Raw genomic sequence first — 24,794 nt, 5'->3', positions numbered from 1 at the left:
TCTTCATTTTGGTTTCCAATTTCTACAATGCCTAGCAGCACAAATAACTCAGTCTAGTAAGAAATTAAGATTAAAACCGGCTACTAAAATACTCTGTAACCAGTTCTATAATAAGTTTTATAGAAAATACTACAGACACTAAAATGAAGGAAAAACTGGCTTTAAAGAATGAGTAGCTGCTGAACAGAGAGACAAGCAGAGAGAAAGCATTCTTAGTGGGAGAAAGAGGTAAAAAGTTAGGGAGGTACAAAAGGGCACACAATATTCTGAGAATTTCAAGTATTTTTTTGGGAAAGCAGCAAATAAGAAGACAAAGGCATGAGAAAGATAACGGAGATGACTTATATGCTAAAAAGCTGAACCTGTATCCTGACTAAAGAAGTGAAGACAGGAAAGTGAAGTGATCATGAAAAAGATCTTGACAGCCATATGAAAGATGGGAGGAAGAACATGACTGAAGGCAATGGACTAAATCACACAAGACAAAGCTAGCTTGACCTAATGGTATATGGAGTTATGGTGACCCAACTCACCACCAATGACCATTAGGTCTGTTACCCACTAAGTCGCAAATCCAGGTACATATTTAGACAATACTACAGACACTGATTTATTTTAGAAAACTGTTTATGTAATATAATCTCAATGAAAAAAAATGGCAGGAATTCGACACAGGAATATCAACGTGAAAATATTAATAATGAGTAGTAGGATTAGAGGTCATGTTTTTCTTGTCATATATTCCAAATGTTCTACATAATAAAATTAAAAATAAATTCTACAACAATTTCTTGAAGCTGTGATAGCTAAAACTTGCATTAACCCTAAAGAGCCTCACCCAGGATCACTTGACAATATAATTGGGCCCAAAGCCTTCTTCACCACCACAGCTCACTATGCCTAAAATATTTATTCCTACATCAGGACTTTACCCCATGTTCTTTCTGCTTCTGTAGCAGCCTCTGGCCCCGAATGCCCATCTAAATCTCAACTTCATCATACCACCAGTTATAATGATCTCATACATGCATTACCTGCTCCATACATTTTCACATCCAATCATATGTAATTTATTGAAAACCATCTTCAGTAGTTCTCCTGTTTGTTCTTACTATAGTTTTTATATAAGAACAGACTAGTGCAAGTCAGTCCTATTCCAAAGCAAATATTCATACATGACTCATTTATGGACATATGCACATATAATTATTCCAATGTTTTGATAAACAAACTTATGTATATAACCACTACTACAGAGTTTTCAAATCTATCTTCAGAAAAGTTGCCTACTGTTATGAGTTGAATTGTTTCCCCCCAAAATATGTTGTAGCCTTAACCTCCAACTCCTGTAAATGTGACGTTATTTGGAGATAGGATCTTTGCAAATAATCAAGTTAAGACAAAATCATTAGGGTGGGCCCTAATCCAACGTGACTGGTATCCTTATAAAGAGGTACATTTGGACACAAAGACAGACATGCACACAGGAAGAACTCCATGTGAAGGCAGAGATCAAGGTGATAGATCTATAAGCCAAGGAATGTCAAAGATTGCCAGCAAACCACCAGCAGCTAGGAAAGAAGCATGGAACAGATTCTCCTTCATACCCCTTAGAAACAACCAACACCTTGATCTCAGACTTCTATCCTCCAGAATTGAGAGAAAACAGATTTCTGTTGAGTCAGCCACCCAGTTTGTGGTATTTTGTTATAGCCTCCATAGCAAAATAACACAACTACTAAGGGAAACCATGATTTCTTTCGCTGAAAGTCACTAAAAACAAAAACATTTGTAAGATTACAAATCAAAAAAACATCTTGCTATTCATTTCTCACTCTGGTAGCAAATGTGCTATTTAATAGCTAAGCCAATCTAGTGCCAAAATCTTCTAAGAATAAACATGATTCATCCTTCATCCTATATAGTATCATTTACACAGACAGCATCACATAATCAAACATTAGAGAATGTAATCATTCTATAGATATTAGGATAAGAAAGTAAAATGAAGTTATATAAATTTTTCTTGGTAATGGGTAGAGTTGCTTTGTGAATTTTCATGCTGTGAAAATGTGATCTGACCCATAATACAACCAAAACATAGTATAATGAGTTACTTGATGAGCAATAATCTTGGTACAGACTAGGAATGGGCTCCGAAGTAACACATACTTCAATTCAAATCCTTGCTCTGTTACTCACTAGTTACAGGCATATCTTGAAGATACTGCAAGTTTAATTCCAGATCACAGCAATAAGGCAAATATTGCACAAAGCAAGTCACACAAATTTTGTTTCCCAGTGCACATAAAAGTTATGTCTACACTATAATGCAGTCTATCAAATATGTAATTACATTATGTCTAAAAAACTATGTACACACCTTAATTTAAAAACACTGCTTAAAAAAATGTGAACGATCATCTGAGACTTCAGTGAGATGTAATCTTTTTGCTGGTGGAGGGTCTTGCCTTGAAGTTGATGACTGCTGACTGATCAAGGTGGTGATTGCTGAAGTTCGGGTAGCTGTGGCAATTTCTTAAAACAAGACAACAATAAAGTTTGCCCTACTGATTGACTCTTCCTTTAATGAAAGATTTCTCTGTGGCATGCAATGCTGTTTGATAGCATTTTACCCACAGTACAGCTTCTTTCAAAACTGGAGTCAATCCCTTCAAACCCTGCTGTTGCTTTATCAACTAAGTTTATATAATGTTCCAAATCTGTTATTACTTCAACAGTGTTCACAGCATCTTTACCAGGAGTACATTCCATCTCAAGAAACCAGTGTGTTTTTTTTTTGTTTTTTTTTTTTTTTGCTCATCCATAAGAAACAACTCATCCGTTCAAGTTTAATCATGTAATTACAGCAATTCGGTCACATCTTCAGGCCCCACGTCTAATTATAGTTCTCGCTATTTCTACCACATCTGCAGTTACTTCCTCCTCCAAAGTCCTGAACCCCTCAAAGTCATCCATGAGTGTTGGAATCAACTTCTTCCAATATCTTGTCCATGTTGATATTCTGAGATCCTCCCATGGATCACAAATGTTCTTAATGGCAGCTAGAAGGATGAATCTTTTCTAGAAGACTTCCAATTGATTTTGCCCAGATGCATCAGAGGAATCACTACGTATGGCAGCTATAGCCTTATAAAATGTATTTCTTTTTTTTTTTTTTTTTTTTTCTGAGATGGAGTCTTGCTCTGTCGCCCAGGTTGGAGTACAGTGGCACGATCTCGGCTCACTGCAACTTCCACCCCCCGGGTTCAAGCAATTCTCCTGCCTCAGCCTCCCTAGTAACTGGGATTACAGGCATGTGCCACCACGCCCAGCTAATGTTTTGTATTTTTAGTACAGACAGGGTTTCACCATGTGGGCCAGGCTGGTCTCGAACTCCTGACCTCAGGTGATCCAACTGCCTTGGTCTCCCAAAGTGCTGGGATTACAGGCATGAGCCACCACTCCTAGACTCAAAATGTATTTCTTAATTAATAAAACTTGAAAGTTGAAATTACTCCTTGATCTATGGGCTATAGAATACATGTTGTATTAGCAGACATGAAAACAATATGAATCTCCTTGTATATCTCCATCAGAGCTCTTGGGTGGCCAGGTGCATTGTCAAGGAGCTGTAATAGTTTGAAAGGAATCTTTTTTTTCTAAGCAGCAAGTCTAAAACAGTGGGTTTAAAATATTCAATAAACCATATGATAAACACATGTGCTGTCGTCCTGACTTTGTTGCTCTGTTTAAAAAGCAAAGGCATGGAAGATTCAGCATAATTCTTAAAGGCCCTAGGATTTTTGGAATGGCAAATGAGCATTGGCTTCAACTTAAAGTCACCAGCTGGTTTAGCCTCTAACAAGAGTCAGTCTATCCTTTGAGGCTTTGAAATCAGGCATTGGACTTCTCTGCTCTAGCTATGAAAGTCCTAGATACCATCTTCTTCCAATAGAAGGCCATTTCATCTACACTGAACATATGTTGTTTGGTGTAGCCACTTTTGTCAATCATCTTAGCTAGATCTTCTGGGTAACTTGCTATAGCTTCTACAGCAACACTTGCTGCTTCACTTTATACTTTTATGTTCTGGAGACTGCTTCTTTCCTTAGGCCTCATGAACCAACTTCTGCTAGCTTCAGTCATTTTCTCTGTAACTTCCTCAGCCTTCACAGAATTGAAGAGAGTTAGGGCTTTGTTCTAGATTAGGCTTTCACCTAATACTGTGGCTGATTTGATCTTCTATCCAGACCACTCACACTTTCTCTACAATAAGACTGTTTTACTTTTTTATTGTTTGTGTTTTCCTTGGAATAACACTTTTAATTTCCTTCAAAAACTTCTTTTGCTTCCACAACTTGGATGTTTGACACAAGAGGCCTAGCTTTTCGCCTGTCTTCACTTTTGACATGCCTTCCTCACTAAGCTAAATCATTTCTAAAAGCTTTTGACTTAAAGTAAAGGAGGTATGACTCTTCCTTTCACTTGAACACTTGAAGCCCATTTTAGCATTATTAATTGGCACACTTTCAATCTTGCTGTGTCTCAGGGAATAGGGACGCCCAAGGAGAGAAAGAGGAATAGCTGATCAGTGGAGCAATCAGAATACACACATTTATCAATTAGCTTTGCTGTCTTCAATGGGCTCAATTTGTGGCACCTCAAAACAATTACATTAGTAACATCAAAGATCACAGATCACTCTAACATATACTCTAACAATGAAAAAGTTTGAAATAGTGTGAGATTTGCAAATTATGACACAGAGACACTAAGTGACACATACTGTTGAGAAAATGGCACCAAAACATATACTCTATACAGGGTTACCACAAACCTTCAATTTGTAAAAAACATAGTAACTGTGAAGCACAATAAAATGTAACACAATAAAACAAAATATGCCTGTATTATGACTTGAGCAAATTATTTAACCATGTTTGAGCCCCAAACTCTTCATCAATAAAATGGTAGTTTTACATTTTATAAAAACTAAAGAAATTAGATGATATATGAAATGTGCTTAACATATAATATTATTAATAATAATAATAGGGCTTTACTATTTTTATTAAAAGGAATGTTTATAAATTAAGGATTTTTTTACACTTCTCTTGGGTAGGAAAAATAATTAAGCAAGCTCATGTAAGAATAAACATCTTGATCACGTATACTGTACACTAAATATTGCCTTTGGCTAGTTCCTGACTATAAAATGTAGGACTTTCCGAATTTTAAAACTATTTGTCAAAACTCAAAACACATTCAAAACCTAATCTTGGAACTAAAATACAAACAGGATCTCAGTGACTTCTGACTTTGCCGTTGACATCAGTTGGTATGCAGTTTTCAAAGATCCACAACACCACTCCTTTATTCCCTTAAATCTGTAAGCTTTAGCCAGTCCAGAAAACTTACCTTTACAATTTAGAGTCATATCAATTTAAGCTCAAATAGGATGGTATAATCTACTGAACCTTCTACCAGGAATTAGCAATGTGTTTGCTTATCTCTTTTAAATACAAATCTTGTAAAATATACATCTCAAAAATCAGCTAATTGAAGAAAATACACATTTTGAATTCACATACTTATTTGGGGAAATATTTAAATAATGCAAAACCTAACAAATCACCAAATTCAAAAGGACCTTGTTATACCATGCAAACAATCTACACAAGATACAAATTATATTCCCATATGAATTTCAATATCTGTAAACTGAAATTTGCTCCTATATCTACATATAAAGAAGTAGAAGAAATTGCACAATTAAGTCCAGAAATACTCCAATTATTATGGAAAGAATAGTGGTATTTTTGTCAACCTCTTTGTCTAAAAGAGCTATCTGATGGCCAGGCGTGGTGGCTCACGCCTGTAATCCCAGCACTTTGGGACGACGAGGTAGGCGGATCACCTGAGATAGGGAGTTCGAGACCAGCCTGACCAACATAGAGAAACCTCGTCTCTACTAAAAATACAAAATTAGCCGGGCATGCTGGCTCACGCCTGTAATTCCAGCTATTAGGGAGGCTGAGGCAGGAGAACGGCTCGAACCTGGGAGGCGGAGGTTGCAGTGAGTTGAGATCGCGCCATTGCACTCCAGCCTGGGCAACAAGAACAAAACTCCATCTCAAAAAAAAAAGAGAGAGCTATCTGCACTGGTCAAACTTGTTGGAAAATATATCAACAAACCACTTCTCCTAGTTAGAGAGATAATTATTCTTAGCATCTTTTTAAAAACTTTAAGGAGCTATAAAAACATGTTCAATACTATAATAAGTTCAACAATATTAGCATCAGCATCAAAGCTAATGTACGGTCAAGACCAAACATAGGTTTGTTTTTTTTTTTTAATATTTATGAAAACAGGCCAGGTGCAGTGGCTCACGCCTGTAATCCCAGCACTTTGGGATGCCAAAGAGGGAGGTTCACTTGAGCCCAGGAGTTCCAAGACCAGTTCAGGCAATAAAGTCAGACCCCGTCTCTACAAAAAATTTAAAAATTAACTGGGCATGATGGCACATGCATGTGGTCCCAGCTCCATATGAGACTGAGGCGGAAGGATCACTTGAGCCCAAGCAGTCAAGGCTGCAGTGAGCTGTGTTCACACCACTGCACTCCAGCCTAGGCAACAGAGACCCTGTCTCAAAAAAAAAAAAAAAAATTTATAAATATATATGTGCATAGATACAAATATATACAAATTTATAAATATATATGTGTATAAATATACACATATATATTTATGAAAACATGTTTTGCCTTTATTCTTAGTGTAGTTCCTAACTTTAAAACAGACTTTGTTAGTTGAGTTTTCGAAATATGAATGTGCTTTTTGCTCAATTAAACAACATAAAGGTCACTTTTCAGAAAACAATGTTATTTGCAAGAAGATAACTAAATTGACACATTTAATTTAAACAAAATATTTTGAAGTATTAAGAAAAACTCTAAGACTTTTTTTTAAGTACTGATTTAAAGTTAGCAAACATGGCTGGGTGTTATAGCTCACACCTGTAATCCTAGCACTTTGGGAGGCCAAGGTGGGAGAATCACTTCTGGCCAGGAGTATAAGGCAACATAATGAAACCCGTCTCTACAAAAAAAAAAAAAAAATGAAAATAAAATAAAATAATAAGATAAAGTTAGCAAATGCTATATTCTATTTATTCAAGATACATACTAAATAATACTATAATTTGGGCTGTCCCCAAATTACAATTCCTATCTCCCAAGCTTCCCAGGCTAGAGTGCAGTGGAGCAAACTCAGCTCACTGCAGCCTTGACCTCGCCAGCTCAAGTGATCCTCCCACCTCAGCCTCCCAAGGAGATGAGTTCACAGGCAGTGCCACCACGCTGGGCTAATTATTGTGTGGTTTGGTTTTGTTTTGTTTTGTTTTGTTTTTTTGTAGAGACAGGGTTTCAACATGTTGTCCAGGCTGGTCTCAAACTCCTGAGCTCAAGCATCCGTCCACCTCAGCCTCCCAAAGTGCTGGGATTACAGGCATGAGCCACCACACCTGGCCTCAATTCCAAGCATTTTTTCAAAAAGTGAACAGCAAGGAAAAATTAAATATATTTTATTTTTATCTTAAAGTCCCAATATAGTAATATTAATAAAAATCACATGAATACATTATACTAAGAAAATATAATCTGTTAAATTATTGGCAAAAAACCATATCAATTATTATGGATAGTAATTGGGGCAGGGAGTATGCCTTTATCTACTCCACATGCCTTAAGCATGATAAAAACTCAATAAATATGTGTTGAATATCTATACTTTGAGAACAATAAGCACAATGGTCACATAATTCTCCTGAGAATCAAATATGGAAAAATCCTAAAGAACTGGGAATTCAAAACAGGATATGAACAAATTTTTACATTATGCAAATCTAACATTGGTAAGAGAAAATTCTACCCCTTGTATCCACAAATTGTAAGTCACAGCTACAAATTATGTATTGACTGTGTCAATGGAAAATATATAGCCAATGCTGGTTTTGAAATAATCTCAACTTGGTCTAAAGTGAAGTCATTAAGAACTGAGTAGAAACGGTGCATATATTTAAGCTCCTATAATCCTGTATTATTTCTGTGAACACCACACCACATCTCTATGGAGAGCTATAATAAATAAGAAAGTGAGGTAACATATATGAACTGCACAATGACTATATATTCTTGTGTTTCACTAGGGTCTCTGGTTTTAGCATTGCTGGTTTAGTGGTTAAGTCTCAATATTCTTACCACCATCATCCTGGTTCATATTGTGGTCATGGAGAAAACAGGCTTATCATGGGCTAGTTTCATTTATCCACACCTTTTCTCTTGACTTTCATCTACCTGTTGGAGAAACACAGGGAAATTTAATCAGTGTAGAAAATTCCTTATATTACAGATATTTGCCAGAAATTTCTATTAGACAAAGAGTTGCCTTTTGAAATATTTTCACACACACCCCAAATAAGCTTTCCCAGACAAATGAAAAAAAAACACATTTAGTAAGTGTGAGCAAATAAAGCAATGCCTAAATAAAAGGTGTACTGAATACTGGTATCTCGATTACATTAGATCTTTCTTCCCCAACTTAATATACTAGGGAAATTTTCCTATTAGAAGCTGTTGAACATGTAAGATAATTTGACCTAAAATACAGACAAATAAATGTGTCACCTGGTTTGCTTTTTAAAACACAACTACCAGGCCGGGTGCGGTGGCTCACGCCTGTAATCCCAGCACTCAGGGAGGCCGATGTGGGCGGATCACGAAGTCAGGAGTTTTGAGACTAGCCTGGCCAACACGGTGAAACCCTGTCTCTACTAAAAAATACAAAAAATTAGCCGGCTGTACTGGCCAGGCGTAGTGGCGGGCGCCTGTAGTCCCAGCTACTCAGGAGGCTGAGGCAGGAGAAAGGCATGAACTCGGGAGGTGGGGCTTGCAGTGAGCGGAGATCACCCCACTGTACTCCAGCCTGGGCGACAGAGCAAGACTCCATCTCAAAAAAAAAAAAAAAACTACCTTGAGAATATTTATAGCACAAACAAAGCTACTATTAGCAGCCTCATCCACCCTAAAGAGAATGGTTACTATTATAAGTTCCCAAGTATGCATTTGTAGAAGGAAGCAGTAGTTTATTAAACCAACTTTTTGATCTTGAAGCAACAGATTTGGGAAAAGATGGTTTTACAATAAAATATATAACTCCAACCTCCAGTTACATTGCTATTTTTTCATAGGACAGACATGGCACTGTGTGAATATTATGACTCAAGCTTAGTCATCTCAACTACGAGTGAATTAAATTTGTTAGAGTAAAAACCTGAAAGGGAAAGTACATGCATGTAATTCTAAGTTGCTATTTTTAGAATGGGGTTTTTCTCCAAAGCGATTTTTAAAATGTATTTCCACATTATTTGTGCTATTTTCACTTTAGTACTCTGGTATACTGGCTACTAAATAGAAACAAGAAACAAACCCATTTTCCAGTAGAAGGTCATTTATCATTTGAACATAGTATAAACTACATAAAAAAGGAAAAGTAATTTATTAAAGACCTGCTTGCTAAAACATTGAATTTTAGAGACATATACATGTAAAAAGACACTTGTGTTTATGCCCCTCTTATTTACCTGGTATTATCAAAAAATTAACTGTAGAGTAAGAAGCCTAGTGAAAACCTCATTATATCTAAACTACTTTATTATATTTATTACATTGTATCTAAATGACTTTCCAGGAAAGTCCAGAAAACACAGAAGAGATTCACAGGCACTGCAGGACACACAGTATGCTAACCCTATAAGTAGCTTCCAGGCTGATAGGGCTTCAGTGGTTTTTCCCTACAGAAAAGATAGTCTGAGGAAAAAAAATCTGTTTCTCTATTCTCTCTCCCCACTCCTTAAGAATAATCAGAAAAAAAATGACAGGCAATGCAGAGTGAGGAAAAGACTACCTGAATGCAAGTCAGGAAAACTGAGTTTTATTCCCCACCTGTGACTTATTATACAGTCTTAGGCAAGTTACTTAGCCTTTCTTGGCCTCTGTCTTTTGTTTCATTTTGTTTCATATGGAACACAAGCAGCACTGAAAAAAACATTTTAATTACACTGAGAAAGAGAGCAGAGACCATAGAGACCTACCCCCAACTTCACAGGTGAGGACACTGAAACAGAGAAACATGCCCAGCCATAGGTGATTAGATTAAAACAGTTCTAACAACAGTCACAGGTCCAACATTTTAAAAATTACTTATTTAAAAAGACAAGTTATTTACGTCAAATTTTTAGAACATGTAAAAAAAGTAAGTAGCAAAAAGGATAACTGCCAAATTTAGGGTAATTATCTCTTCAAGAAGCCATAAAAAAATAGATTCTGGAAGACTTCAATTGTACTGGTAATATTTTATTTCTCGAACTGGGTTTGGTGTACATGGATGCTTATTTTTCTTCATATAGCATTTTGTATGAAATACTTTCTAATCTTTTTTTATGTAACCACCAAAACATCTTTAATCAAAAGCTAAAATAAATGAAAACATTTCTCTGGAACTTTAAAGGTCAATGAAAATAGTTGTGTATGGTTTCAAATGTTCTGCTGAGTTTAAAAGGTAAATATCACTATGTCCCCCAATATAAGAGAAAAATGTGTAATGTACTAAAAATACATATACAACTATTTCTAATCTAACTTAGTAAAATATAAAAGTACTACACAAATAGCACAAAACACAAAATAAATTTTATTACTAATAGCATGATAAACCCATTTAAGTATATTGAGAGACATACTTAACAATTTGTACTTTAAACATACTCAAGAGTCACATCTAGCAGCCTAGTGTTTCATCGTCAGATTGGCTAGCTGTTTTTACTGAAACAAATAAGAACTGCAAAAATTTACCTAAAGTAAGCAAAGGCCTATCTAAATATCTACATAGAACCATGCCTCCAAAATATCTGAAATTTTCCAACAAGAAAGTACAGGTCATTCAGCAAAATATATTTACTGTATACTACCATAATAGCTATTTAATTGTTATCATTATGATGCAGATATATAATGGAAACAGATGTTCCTTTTTCCTTTCAGCAAAGCAAAGGAAAAGCATAAACTTGCTGATATTGCATAGACTACTACCATAGCACAATAGAGGAAAAAAAGACATTAGCACATGACAATATTAGTTTTTACTACACAACTAATTGCATAAAAAGTATAACTTGAGGTCATTGAATCAATATAATTTTCAGCACTACAGAAGAGAAACAAATAGATTTGTATAAGCAGCCTATTTCACATCTGCAGTTGGGAAAATACTTCTGACAGATTAAATATATGCAAAACGTTACCACTGCTTTTAGAACACAAGGAAAAGAGTGTTGTTCTGTTTTCTTTGCTCATGTAACATGAATTAGGATGCTGCCACTACAGAGCAATTTTTTTTAAGTACCAGTATAAATGCGTAGAACCTTTCTGGAAAACAATTGGGCAATCAATATCAAGAACCTTAAAAAATAGTCTATATTCTCAGTCTAAGTAATTTCTCTTTTAATAACATATTGTAAGGAAATAACCTTAGGGATGGCTAAAGATTTATTTAAAATGCTATTCATTACAACTTACTTTATACTAATGGAAAATTAAAAATCTGGGTTGTCTAATAGAGCAATAATTAAAGTAGATATGTTAAAACATTATAGAGTCAATATAAACAACTTTAATAATTTTAATTGTATTACATTACATGCTTAGAGGAATAAGGTTTAGAGAAGACACACAAAATGGCATTTCTAATTTTTGTAAATTCTGTCTTATGGGCATATACTACTACTTTTGTCAGAAAAAGTTATTTTTTCTTTAAACAGTTCTATTTCTGTGATCTGATATTCTCAGTCCAAAGTTTCTAAAATTCTTTGGGCAAAAGAGTCCTATAAATATTTACAGGTAAATTGACTTAAAGTTATGTTGACATGTTATGTTACTTGATCCTGAAATCTGGCACAGTAAAAGAAGTATTTGTCAATCACATAGACAACACCTTTTTTTTTTTTTTTTCTGAGTTAAACAGAACCCTTACAAATTAGGCAAAATTTTTATGGAACAAACATTACAAATGCTTCCTTAAGATCTACTAATATGTAGTATGTTGCTAATTCAAGGAAACTTTCAATTAAAAATATTTCTAAAGCAAATGAAGTAGCCTATTAATTGCTGTTTCCGTATGCCAGTAAAAAAGTTTGCCATAGCTTTCCTAAGACTCTTAGTTTCCTGATTTTATTTTTACAAGAAGCAGCTGATTTGTCTTACACTATTACTGTCTATTACTTCTAGAAGTCTTGAGCAAAGGTGGGAAGCAGCAAATTCTGGCAATCTGCCTAAAGAGAAATCAATGAAACAAATTAATCCTTTGCAGGCTGCAATGACACAGTAATCCATCATTCAGAGCTGCTTTTATACACCAAATCAGAGAGCAGAGGAAAAGAGCCCTGGGGGATATCACAGGCAACAACTTACACCAACACTGGGAAAATACTGAGGAATCAGTTTATTTAAAGAGGATAGATTTCAGTTGATTGCCTATTTCGTCAAATAAAGATTTTTATTCCACAGTGTGGTGAACCCAAGGGCCAATGACTGTATCTTCAGAATTCCGTATCATCTATGCTGGCTGACATCAATAGGAGATGAATGTTTTTAAATAATTAGCATCGTTAATCAGTATGGTAAAATATATGGGTAAAATAAATATTACTTTGTTGATACAACTACAAAGTGTTATACGCGGTCCTTGTTTTCACCAGAAACTAAGTGTAAATTTACCCACTAATCTACAACTTAACGAATTCCTGGTAAACCATATTTGAGGTACTTCTTCATACATAAAATGTAACCATTTAAGATATATGTTACTTCGTAATGCTGTGTTAAGTTTAAAGACTTAAAATTTTTAATTCAAGCTCTTGTGTAAATTCCAGCAAGCAAGTCAGATTATAAATAAATGACTTATTTTAAAATGATAAATAATTATTTTGTTCATAATGTAGTTGACAGTGTTGGAAGATAAATGTGGTTTTCTTTTACAAATAAACTTATAATAAATGTATAGCAGTATATTTAAACTGACTATATTTATTTATACTTATACAAAAGCCTATATATTTAAATTTATTTGTGCTTCTATAGAAAGTTATGCACCTTACCTAACCATGTCTTACTAGAGTAATGTATTCTAAGTAGAAGTATGTATCCTTGACGAAAACTAATGGCAAGAACTACAAAGTCACAGTGCATTACTACTGTAAATGCATGCATCATATTCATGGTTAAATGTGAGAAGTTAGTAAAAGAAAAGAATTTTCAAGATTATAAACCAAAGAAAACTTGACACAACAGTCCCTGAAATGTTAAAACTCCAGAATACCTAGTCACAGATTCAAAACAGAAAAAGAAGATTAAATAAATGCTAACTAGTCAATTTTTGAGTGGCATGTTTGATTCTGAGGTCCGTGGTCGTATAATCGCAATTCCTGGCCATGCTGATGCATTTTTAACTCAACGCTTGGATCTAGTATTTATTGATTTAATAAGGTTAGAAGAATTACATTGTTGCTGCTACTGATGAACTGTCAGGAATTTAATCTAGTGAAATCTTACAGAGAAATGTTTATTTTAGGGGAGAACAAGAGAGGAACAATAGCCATGTAAATAAATTTAATTCCTTACTACTCTTGACAGTGACAAGAGCAAAACCCTTCTTTTCTAGACTCCTTTGGGCTCCAAACATTTTCTTTGATTAAAGATGTATCAGCTGATTGAGCTTATGGTGAAAAGGTTGCAGGACAGCTTTGTAGATACACCTTAAAAATTAGGAAAAGCAATGACTGTCTCCCGGTATCCACTCTGGCCTCTCCTCATAGGTTTGAGGTACACACACACCCACACACTCAACCCTTACCTCGTCACCTAACAAGGTTTCAACGAGCCTGTCAATGATTTCCTCTCTCTGGACCCTAAAATTTCCTACAGCATCATTAGTACACAGGAAGACAGAAGAGAAGGGAGAAAATAGAAAATCAACTTTCTTAAAAGCAATTCAGCCAAGAGAGGCTTTAAGGGCTATGTCAAAGTAAGGAGGTGTTACAAGATCCAGAATCAGAAAGGGGGTTTAAAAAATCCACAAAAGTTGCTGAAACAAACACTTGGGGACTATTAGAAAGCTTTTTGCACTGCTGCACTACCCTGCTCCTGGGCTTATCTCCCCAACCTGGACACCTGGGAAGCATGCTGTGCTTCAGCGTTTCCCTGACTTTGAAGAAATGGAGCGCTGGTGGGGCTGCTGCGGAGGTCAGTAAAACTATGCTAATTGGTGAACCTAATTGCTTCAAGCAGTCCTGCCTCTAAACATGGAGAGAGCACAGTTGATGGAGTCAGTCTGTTCCTAATAAAATGAAGAACCACTGAATTAAATTCCCAAGGAAGGCACTATAAAAGTTTCCACAGTGTAACCAAATGACTTCACCTATGCTATTACCTCTAAGATGACATCTTTGAAAGAAAGCAGACCCCAGTCGGGCTCCACATTCATAAATCGACTGAGCTTAGGCCAGTGAATCTGGATTTATTTAAAAAGGTTTTTTCATTCTTCCAATCAAATGAAGTCATTTTTAATTAGATGCTTTCTGTTAACAATGTCACTCTTCTCCACATTACCTGCTCACACTTGCAGCGCCTCTAGTGCAATATCTGGGGCTCGAGTCCCCTGCAAGCAGTCCTCCCAACAGATTGGCTGGAGGGTGGTATTTCCGTTTCTCAGTCCCTGTCGGAAGGAAGATCCCATTCAGCGGCCTGATGGCGCGGGACATATCAACTCTCTAAATTGAGAGATTACTAAATAATCTCTGGAAAAACTCTTAAGATACAGTCTGCCAATATCTTTTTTTATGAACTACACAGCACTTTCTCCGCTGTTCCTGCCTTGCAGATGGGTGTTTTTAAAAGTGCCAAGGGCCACAAAACTCCCACTGACCCTCCAACTTCGTGAAACCCAGTTGCTCCTTAAAATAGAAAATAAGGTGTGAGGGTCCCCAACGGTGCCCAAGGCCTTGCTTCCTACCCCTACCAGCAGCCCACCACCTGAAGAGGACTGGCTGTCCAAGGCAGGGCAAATCGTTAAGCACTCAAAGAGGATAGCAAGGCTCAGCGCTTTAGCCAGCGCGGGTTAAGGGAAGAGGCGAAACGGTAAAGCTGGAAAAAGCGGCTTCGTTCGACGGTGGATCTCTGAACTTTAAAAGATTGGCAGGGACCCGGTCACACCCCCTGGGGCCCATTCCTAAGAGGCTTGCCGCGCCCACCCGAGGGGGCGCCGACCCGAGGGGCGCCAACTGCCCGCGCGGAACCGGGGCGTTGGGCCTGGGGTTCGGGAAGCGTGCGCCACCCCCCGGTCAGGCCTGGCTTCCTTCTTGAATGCCCCCGGCGCAGGCCAGAGGCTTTGTCCCTCCAGCCTGCTCGAGGAGTGGTGGCCTTCTCCGCGGGCGAGAGCATGGCCTCTAGCCTTCCGCAGACATCTCAGTGCGCAGATAACACGGCCCGGGTCCCTCCGCCGAGCCGGGCACTGCACTTGCGTCGAGCGCCGGGCAGCCAACCCCGCGCGGGAGGCTCCGCGGCCGGATATGGGCCTAGCTTCCGGGAGCCGCTCCCCGCTGAGCCGCGCTTAGGGTCTGAGTTAGCCAGGCCGGGGGGAAAGGGGTGGGAGGGGTCACTACAAGGGATCCTAGTCCGCAGAGTGAAAAATTCGTTCGCAAGGGAGCGCCCTTGAGGGGTTAGGGTCGTGAAGAGACACTCGAGAATTAGGGTCCTGGACTGCTGTGGGGCCGGGCCTGGACTGGAGGCAGGTGTTCCCTGCCGCCCTGGGGCCCTGCAGCACCGATGGCCGAGATGATCTCAGGGCTCAGGCGGACGAGGGGTCCGCCACAGGCACCTTAGGACCCTGGCGGCCCGAAGGCATAGGACCTTCAGGAAAGCCTCGGGGGACCTAGCGCCGGGTCACGATTCCATTCGGGGCGGGACCTTCCCAGCAGGAGTTGCTGGCCAAGGAAAGAGTCTGGACCCGGGACCTTGTCCCTGAGGACCAGACCACGACCTTGGAGCCCAACTCGCAGTCCTTCTCGGCTAGGGATGCGGAGGGGTCGGGAGCTCGACGGCCAAGCGACAGGGAATTCTGAGTTCCTAGAGATCTACAGGAGGCAGAAGCACGACACTAGATGAGATTAGACAGTGACGGCGGAAGGACAGGAACCACACGGAGACTGACACACTTTGCGAGTTGGGACTCAATTGCATTTCTTCGAATCCTTGATTCCGAAGTTTCCCCGCCCTCCTAAGCAAGAGCGTTTGGGGAAACTAAGTTCCTTAGACTCTTTCATCCTTGTTATGTGAGCTCAGGGAGGAAGGCAGACAATAGCTGCAGCCTAAACACCTGCTATCTCTCAATGCAATAAAATACAGACGGTGATTGGAATCGTTTCTCTTTTTGCTTCCAGAGGGAGCTCAAACCTGAAGCATCAAGGTTATCTTTTTCCAAAGGTAAAACAAGAGATTTGCAAAACCTGCTAGGGACACCACAGCCCACATCTAGAGGGGGTTCCCCTTTGCAAACAGAAAAGGCAATCTGATTTTTTTTTTTTTCATTTTAGTGTTTGTTTGAACCTACGTTCGGTACCTGCGAAGACTAAAACACTTACTTAACCCTCTAGAGACTCAGCTAGAACTGACTGAGCAAAGGGAACTCAGGCAAAGGAAAGGGAAGGTACGGAGGAGAAAACGGTAAGCGGAGGTCTGGATGGGATAGTGCGCGGGGACTCCTCTGACCCGGCGGCGGGACCCAGCTGCCGCGCAGGTAAATCCCAATATGCCTGGCACTGGGGTTCTGGACAGACTTGGTCTAAATACGGCCACGTGCTCAGGGCTGCTGTGCTCCAGCTGTGCGTTTCCGGGCGCTTTGCGCGCACGCGCACGTGCACACACACACGGGCGCGTGCCTCTGTCCTGGCGCTGGGGTCTGAGGTTATCCAGGCAGCGGAACCCCCATGTTCCCGCTGGCCACTTGACGATGTCGCTCATACTGGATACGGGGTCTCTCTGGTCAAGGAGGGCGGGCAGACGGAGGCACCCGGCTTGTGGGTATCCAGCCCCACGTAGGGGAAGGGCTCACAGAGGGGCAGAGCCCAGGGAGAAGCGACATGACCCCGGCTCCGTGCTCCTACCCGGCTATAGGCCGGGTCACCTGTCAGTTGGTACTCTCTCAGCTGGCTCCCAGTCCCTCCTCGCTCCCCGCAGCCACGCAACAACGGGCTGTCAGCCCGAGCTGGGCGCCTTGGCGGCTTTCTGGTGCCCCAGCCCTGCGAGCCAGGACTCACCCCACACTGACGCTTCCAGGTACAGTCACCAACAGCGCCAGATCCTTATTCCAGCCTCCAGATCCCTGCCTTTTCCCCCCACCGAGCAAAGACAGGTTGGTGTTTGGGGGTGGTGGTTGTTCTTTTAAAAGTATATTAAAGGATCATTGGCGTCTCCCCGTTAAGTCATTACGCCTTTATCCCCATCAATTAACCACACCTCAGAGGGCTGCTATTAAGAGCTCAAATGAGCTGCAAAAGTAGGTATCCCGTTTCAGGCAGATGTTGTTATCTCCCGCTGAGAGGCGCGGCCGGCGGGGCCGGATCCTCCGCTTCCCGCGACTGCCGGAGTCGCGCTGGACTAGGCTGACCGCGCAGGGCGGCGAGGCTGGAAGGGAGGTCGCCGCCCGACAATGAGCGGGTGCCAGAGGAGCCAGAAGGAGTGAGAAGTGCCCTAGACCCGTGGCCTCAAGCGCCATGCACTTCAAGGGGACGTGTCTCCGGAGTTGTGCCAGGAAAAACACCAAGAACGAGCTGTGCGTTTTTGCGCAGAGAAGTAGTCTTCGCAAGACCGCAGCTCCCTGCCGAAGGCCCAGAAAGGGAGTGCGGGGGAGAGAGCAAACTAGTGAGTTTGGCTGGCAGTGCTCCCCCGACACACCCCACTTTCTCTTCCTGCCACTCCAGACTCCTTCCCGGCAGCAGGCTTCCAGAACCCCTTGTTGGTAAAGGCAAGGTCGTGTGGGGATGCAGGATATGGAATTAGGGAATCCGGGACAGAAACGTAGCATTTAGGACAAAGGGGATTCACTGGGGACTTCCGCGGCCTTTGCCCAGATGTGTCTTTCCACCCTTTCTCACTCCAGTCACTCCCGAGGACTTGGGGCACGACTGTCACACGCAACTGGGAGATCCTGGAAGACGGCGGAAAAACGAACAAGGGGAGATGGCCCTCACTGCAGTGACAGGGTTTTCCTTCAGTCAGTGGCCACAATAAATTTAGCCAAGGCTAAAGGAGATTAATTTCCCAGCATAATCCAATTAAAAGATTTCTAAAGTAATCTTTTGCGAAAATGAAAAGTGCGCGACTAAAGAGGGGACCGGTTTTGATGACAGTGATTTATCGCCTCAGCACAGCACGCACGGGATGGTCTCTCTCCAAGTGATTTGACCAGAGCACTCCGTCCTCGCCTCCTGTCCAAACCTTCCCTTCCTGAAAGACAGCCATCTATCACTCCAACCTGGGCAGGAGAGAATGTGCAAGGGGCTGGGGCGGCTTACAAGCACCATAGACTTTTTTAAGTGCTATTAGATTTATGGTCTCTTTTTCGACGCCCATCCAGAGTAATTAGCACATATGTTCTAAATAGATGATAGTTTTGTGAGCAATAAAGCAATTACCCATCGTTGGAGCTGACAGTTCCTCCAACTAAACTCCAACCAGCAGCTAATTGGAAAAGTCATTTCAGCTCCATTGTCTGCAATTAGTCCTGCTAAACTACTACACCCCAACTAGCTGGTTTGAGGTTAATTTATTCAATGTTGTGTTTGCATGGACAAGCCTTTGCCATGAAGGGACTTGCCTTTTGCCCCTCTGGACTGCGCCCAGGGGCTAGAAGAGCAGATGGGAGTGAGCAGCCAATATTTGGGGGCCGGGATGGCCCCCGGGGGAGGAGGCACCCGACTGGGCCTCAGCTTCAAGGTTAGTTGTCCAGTGGCTGAAAGCCTACAGAGAAAACCATTGTTTCTCCTGCTAGACAGTAACTGGAGAAAACTGCTCAGTTCATGCTACCAAAACCTTTATTTAAAAAAATAGAAATTGTCACCACAGAGAAAGCCACTGTGTTCTCAATTTGCCCCTTGCCCACACATCCAGTCATGACCCTGGGCCACCACACCGTCCCTAAGGAATAAACATAGAGTCAGACCGCCAAAACAGAAAAGTTCTGAGCCCTGAGGGAGTGGGGGACAGGATCCAATTCTGGGAGTGATTCGAGGAAAGAAAAGACAGGAAAGGTCAGGAAGCCCAACCTCTGCCTCAGCCTCTCTGAGTTTAAAACCACTTCCCCCTTGAAAGCGGGGTTTCTCTGTGACTTTCTTTGATTTTTTTCCCCTTCCTTTCTTATATTTTTTTCTTCCTTTCTTTCTAAAAGTTAAGCCAAACAGGTCCAGGATTTGTGCACAGTGAGTGGAAAAAATGTGTTAAACGTCTGTTTGACGCCCCACCGGAGCTTCCAAATATCCAGCGGCTGGGATTCTTCTACTTAATTTAATCTTTATTGGACAGGGCGGCTCCTATGCTCCTATTCACTAGGAAACCCGGGGAAACGTATCCGTTGGGGTTCAGAATTGAGGGTGGGAAGGAGAGGAGTTAAAGAGGGATTAATCCTCCCCCACCCAACTTCAAACTTTAGAACTGCAATCGCCTGCAGCCTGGGGGGGTGTCCCCCAAGTCCCAGCCCTGACAGCTCCAGCTCTGGGATCTGGAGCCAGAGGAAGAGAGGTTGGCAGGTTGAGATGGGAACTTGTAGCCCTGGTAACCGTGTATTCCCTTGATGGAATTTTACATTAAAGTGTCCCAAGCTCTGGGAGCAATGAGAATTTTACTTAGAAGAACATGGGGTAGGGGGAGCATCCACCTCTTAGGAGGTAAAGCCCAGTGCTTTCAGTCCTAGAAATCCAATGTCCTTTTCTGGATTATCATTCATATTAAATGTCCTGGGAGATGTTTTTCTTTTTGAAGTAAATACTATAACAATGCCTAAGGAAGACAACTTGGACATTTTAATCAGCATATGAGACTTATTAATTCCTATCTCAAAAAATTATGATTAATTCCTCAGCTTCAAGAATTTGGAGACATGTGTCTATAGCATGTAAAACTTTTAAACTGCCTAATGTCAGGCTCTTATTTTCCACTATTTATTGTATTTTAACCAATTTAACTCCAAACAAAAAGAAAAAATTGTGGGGAGAAATTGAAAGTAAAGGTCTTGTCTTGCCCCATTACCTCCCACCTGTCACACACTCTCCTCCCCCGAAGAGAAATCCTCCTGTCACTGTGACTTCCAGTTGAAAACAGAAAGGAAATAAGATGACTTCTGGAAAAAGCTGTCCATTGTGTTCTTAATTATTTTTTTTTTTTCGGTACTTAAATATGCCCAGAGAGTGACGGCATGAAAAAGCTGAATGAAGAGTCAGCTGAAAGTATCACCTAGACTTGCTTGTTAGAGAATTCTAAGGTAGACATGTGTGCATACTTATGCGTAAGGGCAAAATAACCCACCTAATCACCTAATCCCATGTATGGGAAATATTTATGTATATATCCATGAACTGAAAAATCTTTAAGTACATGTGTGCAGAGATTCAGTTCTATGAAAGCTCAGCTAGCTGTCCGCATGCATGTATTCACTCCTGGAGTAAAGGCATTTTTGTTGCTCCCATAGTTTCTTTCCATTAAGAGCGATTAGATGATGTCTATTCAAAGTTGCTGATCCAGAGAGAAAATAAGAGTAGATAAAAGGAGATTTCAAGTGACCTCCTCGTCCCTTTCACACCAACCTGAGCCCTAGAATAGCCAAGGATCAACTAACACAAAAGCCCTTTCCTTTCTCTTTTCAGCTTCAGAAGATTTTATGCAGGGGGGTAACAATAAAACATAGAACGATCCCCGAGTTTTGTTAGATCATGCATTTGGAATACTTTATTAACTCCCCCCAAAGATGGGCTAGGTTTATGTTCCACCTTTGAAATGGGTAAATAAAATATACATAGCATAATTGTTTACTGTTCTATTGCTTATATCAGTGTTGTACTATGCTTGTGCTTTTTTTTTTTTTTAACTTTACCTAAACCCCTCTCTCCTCAATGATGGAGGACATTATAATAAATATATCTTTCCACTGACAGTTTAGACGAAATGTTAGGTTTATTATTTAGATCAACCTTCTGATAGTTATATACCATTGCAGCATGACTGGTAACACCAGCAGATCTGCTGGCTTTTTGAGCCAATACTTTTCCACTAGTTTATCTCATAGGCAGTAAAGAAAGTGACATTAAAGACTTACACATATTAGAGCAGTCTTTAGTCAGTAAAATATCCAACTCAGATCTACTTCTGATGGGCTAATCCTGTAGTAAAAGAAATAGGTGCTCTGACAGGTAACTATTAAGGGAAATGATTATATAGAGCAGTTGATTTTATTGTCAGGGTACTCCAACAACCTTCAAACTCATTTCAAAACTTCAACTTTCATCCAGACCTAACCCATAGGGAAGAATAGCCATGCAGTTTTATTCTTCACTCAAGCTGGGTATTTAAAATAAATACATTTTGTAACATAAAAGTCTCCAATTATTTCCTTTCTTTCTTTTTGCATAAATGCATTTAGATAGCTAAGACTTGATTTTTATAAAAAGTAAATATTTGGCTCTGGTTTCACTGGTGTGCTGAGAATGATTGTCACTTTTCCTCCTCTAAAAAGGCTTGATTTGCATCCAAAGGTCAGTGCTTGCTCTCCTGCCATCCTTCCTCCTGCTGCTTCTCCTGGGCCCTCTAACTGGGGGCCTAGGCCAAAAGGGGAAGTGCTTCCCTTATCTCTCTTTTTCAAAACACGTGCTTTAAATGACCGGTTTGAGATAGAAAACTAAACTAAGGTATAGCACTTAACTCTGAGCATTTCAACCCAAAGGTGACAAAGAAGAAATGCCTGGGCTACCAGAGCGATAGTAAACACTGGAGTCTGTTGGGTTCACGGTTTGACTACATGTACAGGCTAAGGGTAGGCAGTCCAGCAGAAGCCTGACTCCTAACTTGGCCTGTCCACCTGGTTTTTTGTTGATAAAGGCAGGACTTTTTACAACTGGGCAGCCACAATATAGGCTGGGTTCAGTCCTGGGGGTAAAGATTTCTGAGATAGGCTGGGGTTTAGTTTGTTTGTTTTGGTTTTGTGTTTTAGTAATCACAAAATATTAGATGGGCATTCCTGCGCCTCTCTCCACCCTTTCTTCCAAAAGATCTGTGCGAGACCATTTTAAATACATCTTCAACTATGTCCTTCCTGGCTTTAATCTCATGCCAGGGGAGACTAATTGATTCGGCACCTTTCAAATAAGCTCTTTGGGAAAGGTCTGCAGCAAGATCAGAGGCACTGACCTTTTTCTCAATGATTGCAGGCATGTTCATCTCTCCAGATGGGCTCGATAAAACGGGCTTAGTTCTGTTCTGTGGTCTTGCTAAACAGAATAATACCATTTTTAACGATTTTGAGGTAGGGAAGAGGTAAAAAAGAGAATTTCCTACACATACCTGATCATTTGTAGGGTCCCATGGCTCTTGAACTAGATTTGGAAAATGTATTTACAAGGTCACTTTTGTTCAGTGTGACTTACCAAAAAGCCAAAATGAATGACTTTCGGGAGACCAAGATATCAATATCAAAAAAACCTATAGAATTAGTGAAAACGGTTCAGCCTCGTGGTAAGAAAGATATGGAGGGAGGGAGTACCTTCACAGGCTAGACAGTCCGCTTAGATCCGGACTCTGGGGTCTGGAACGCAAGTCATCCCTGAATGTGCAGCCAAACCGATCTGTGCTTCTCTTCCTCTCTCACCAGATCACAACAATTTACTGGGTGGCGAGCTGGGAGAGATCAACCTTTGTCTGGTATGTCTTTTAAAACGTGATTAACGCTGAGCTTGATGCTAGCAGCCCGCAAAGGGTACTATAGGCTTACAGCCTAATTCCTTTCCCCAAGCAGAGCGGTACCTTCTCATTGCCTTTTGGGGGAACTACACTAAAGATCTAGTGTGCACTGAACAGGTCTGTGGGGAACAGGAAGGCAGAGGAAGGAAGGGAGGCTCCCGGGAGCCCAGGCCCCGGCGAGGCCCTTAGAGTTCCCAGACCCGCCAAACCGAGAGAGAGAGCCTGGAGAGGGCTGAGCCCCGGTGGGCCTGGCTGGAGGCCTCAAGTAGGATGCTGAGGCAAAAGCCACAGCGGTCTGAGTCCAAGAACCACGTCCAGACTCAGTTTAAGGTTCCGAGGTGAAGGGCCGGGCCTAGAAAGGAGGAAGATCTGAAGAAGAGTGGGTGGGTGAAATAAAAGTGAGCACTGAAACTGCGTTTCCTGCTCCTGCAGCTGAGCGTGCCTGGACAAGTATGTAGGATTTCCCAATTGGGGGATCTAAGTACTCTCGAAAACTGTGATCAGTTTTCTGTTAGGTATCCTACCCCACAACAAAAGATATCATTATTTCCTGGTTGAGTGTGGGTCGCATTAGGCCCAGGACAAGTGTGCCAAGTGGGACCAGTATCAAACGAGAACCTTGAAGATAGAAAGAAAGGGCTTCCCAGGAACTGAGCTGACCTCTCAGTGCCTCTGGGGAAGACATTTTTGCTGGAGGCAGGGCTATGAGCGCAAGTGGGGCGCCCTGTGGGTGTGCCACCGCGGCAGGGGAGCACAGGCTTCCGAAGAGAAACAGCTCTAAGTGCCGCTCAGGCCGGACGAGTTCCAGAGGGGGACAGCGCCCTCCTCGAAAAGACTTGGTTTCTCCCCGCCCCCTCTTGTGACAGAAAGTTGGCACGGATGCCCCGTAGGAGTGCGAGCCGCTCCGCTCCTCCGAAAAGCCGCGGGCTTCCGCTGCTCCGGGCATCACCACCAACAGCTTCCCACTCCCACCCCTGGGACTAGGACAGGGGACTGCACCCTCCCCCTTCCTTCCGGAGGAGCCTGCGGCTTCGCCTGAGGCCTCGCCGGCCCAACTTCTCCCCACCCCCAGGGTCACGCCGGGTCCCAGGGGCCTCTTTCAAGTTTGAAAGCTCGGTGGGGGCACTGAGAGCCCACAGTAAGGATGGGTGGGCGCCGCTGCTCCCGGGCAGGTTCAGCTGTCATCTTGTCTCGCCTTGGCCCTCGCCTACAGGGCCTGACCCCGGGCCAGCACAGCTAGGCAAGACCGTCTCGCTCCCGAGCCCCCCCCAGCCTCCTGGTGCGGTCCCTAGCGTCTGCTGCCCCCGCCCCCCGCGCGCACTCTGACGCAAACGCACGCCCCTGCCCGGCACTGAGGAAAGCGCTCTTGTTGGTTTTAATTGAGCCTCTTCCTTTCAACACACCCGCTCTGTCCCCACCCCTGGGAGGCGACCCCCTCCCCGCCCCCAGTCGGCTGGTAGCAGCGCAGGGAGTCTGGTTCTGCTGCTAGGCTGCGAATCCCGGTGCTCTCTCGCCGCCGCCGCAGGTTGTCTGCTCAGGAGAGCAGCTTGATGTCCCTTTTAATCCGCTGACACTATCGCCCACATCAGACAGGCAGCCATCGATCGCGTTACATTAGGGGATGGCGTTACAAACGGCGCCCGCAGGTGGACGGCTGCAGGCAAGCTCGCCAGGTTCTG

At 41.7% G+C, this 24,794-nt stretch overlaps 1 protein-coding gene across 1 annotated transcript in view; it reads right to left on the bottom strand.

Moving 5' to 3' along the window:
- Positions 1 to 24,794, bottom strand: part of LOC105491959 (serine/arginine repetitive matrix protein 1-like) — a 159,868-nt gene that overhangs the window by 130,340 nt on the left and 4,734 nt on the right. Inside the window, exon 2 of the mRNA XM_071098702.1 lies at positions 8,263 to 8,358. Within this exon, the coding sequence (XP_070954803.1) occupies positions 8,355 to 8,358 (4 nt within the window). The 3' untranslated portion in view covers positions 8,263 to 8,354. The remainder of the gene's footprint in view (positions 1 to 8,262; positions 8,359 to 24,794) is intronic.

This window comes from Macaca nemestrina, chromosome 6 (genome assembly GCF_043159975.1).
Source record: "Macaca nemestrina isolate mMacNem1 chromosome 6, mMacNem.hap1, whole genome shotgun sequence".
Lineage (NCBI taxonomy): Eukaryota > Metazoa > Chordata > Mammalia > Primates > Cercopithecidae > Macaca > Macaca nemestrina.
This window is presented reverse-complemented; position numbering and strand designations above follow the sequence as displayed.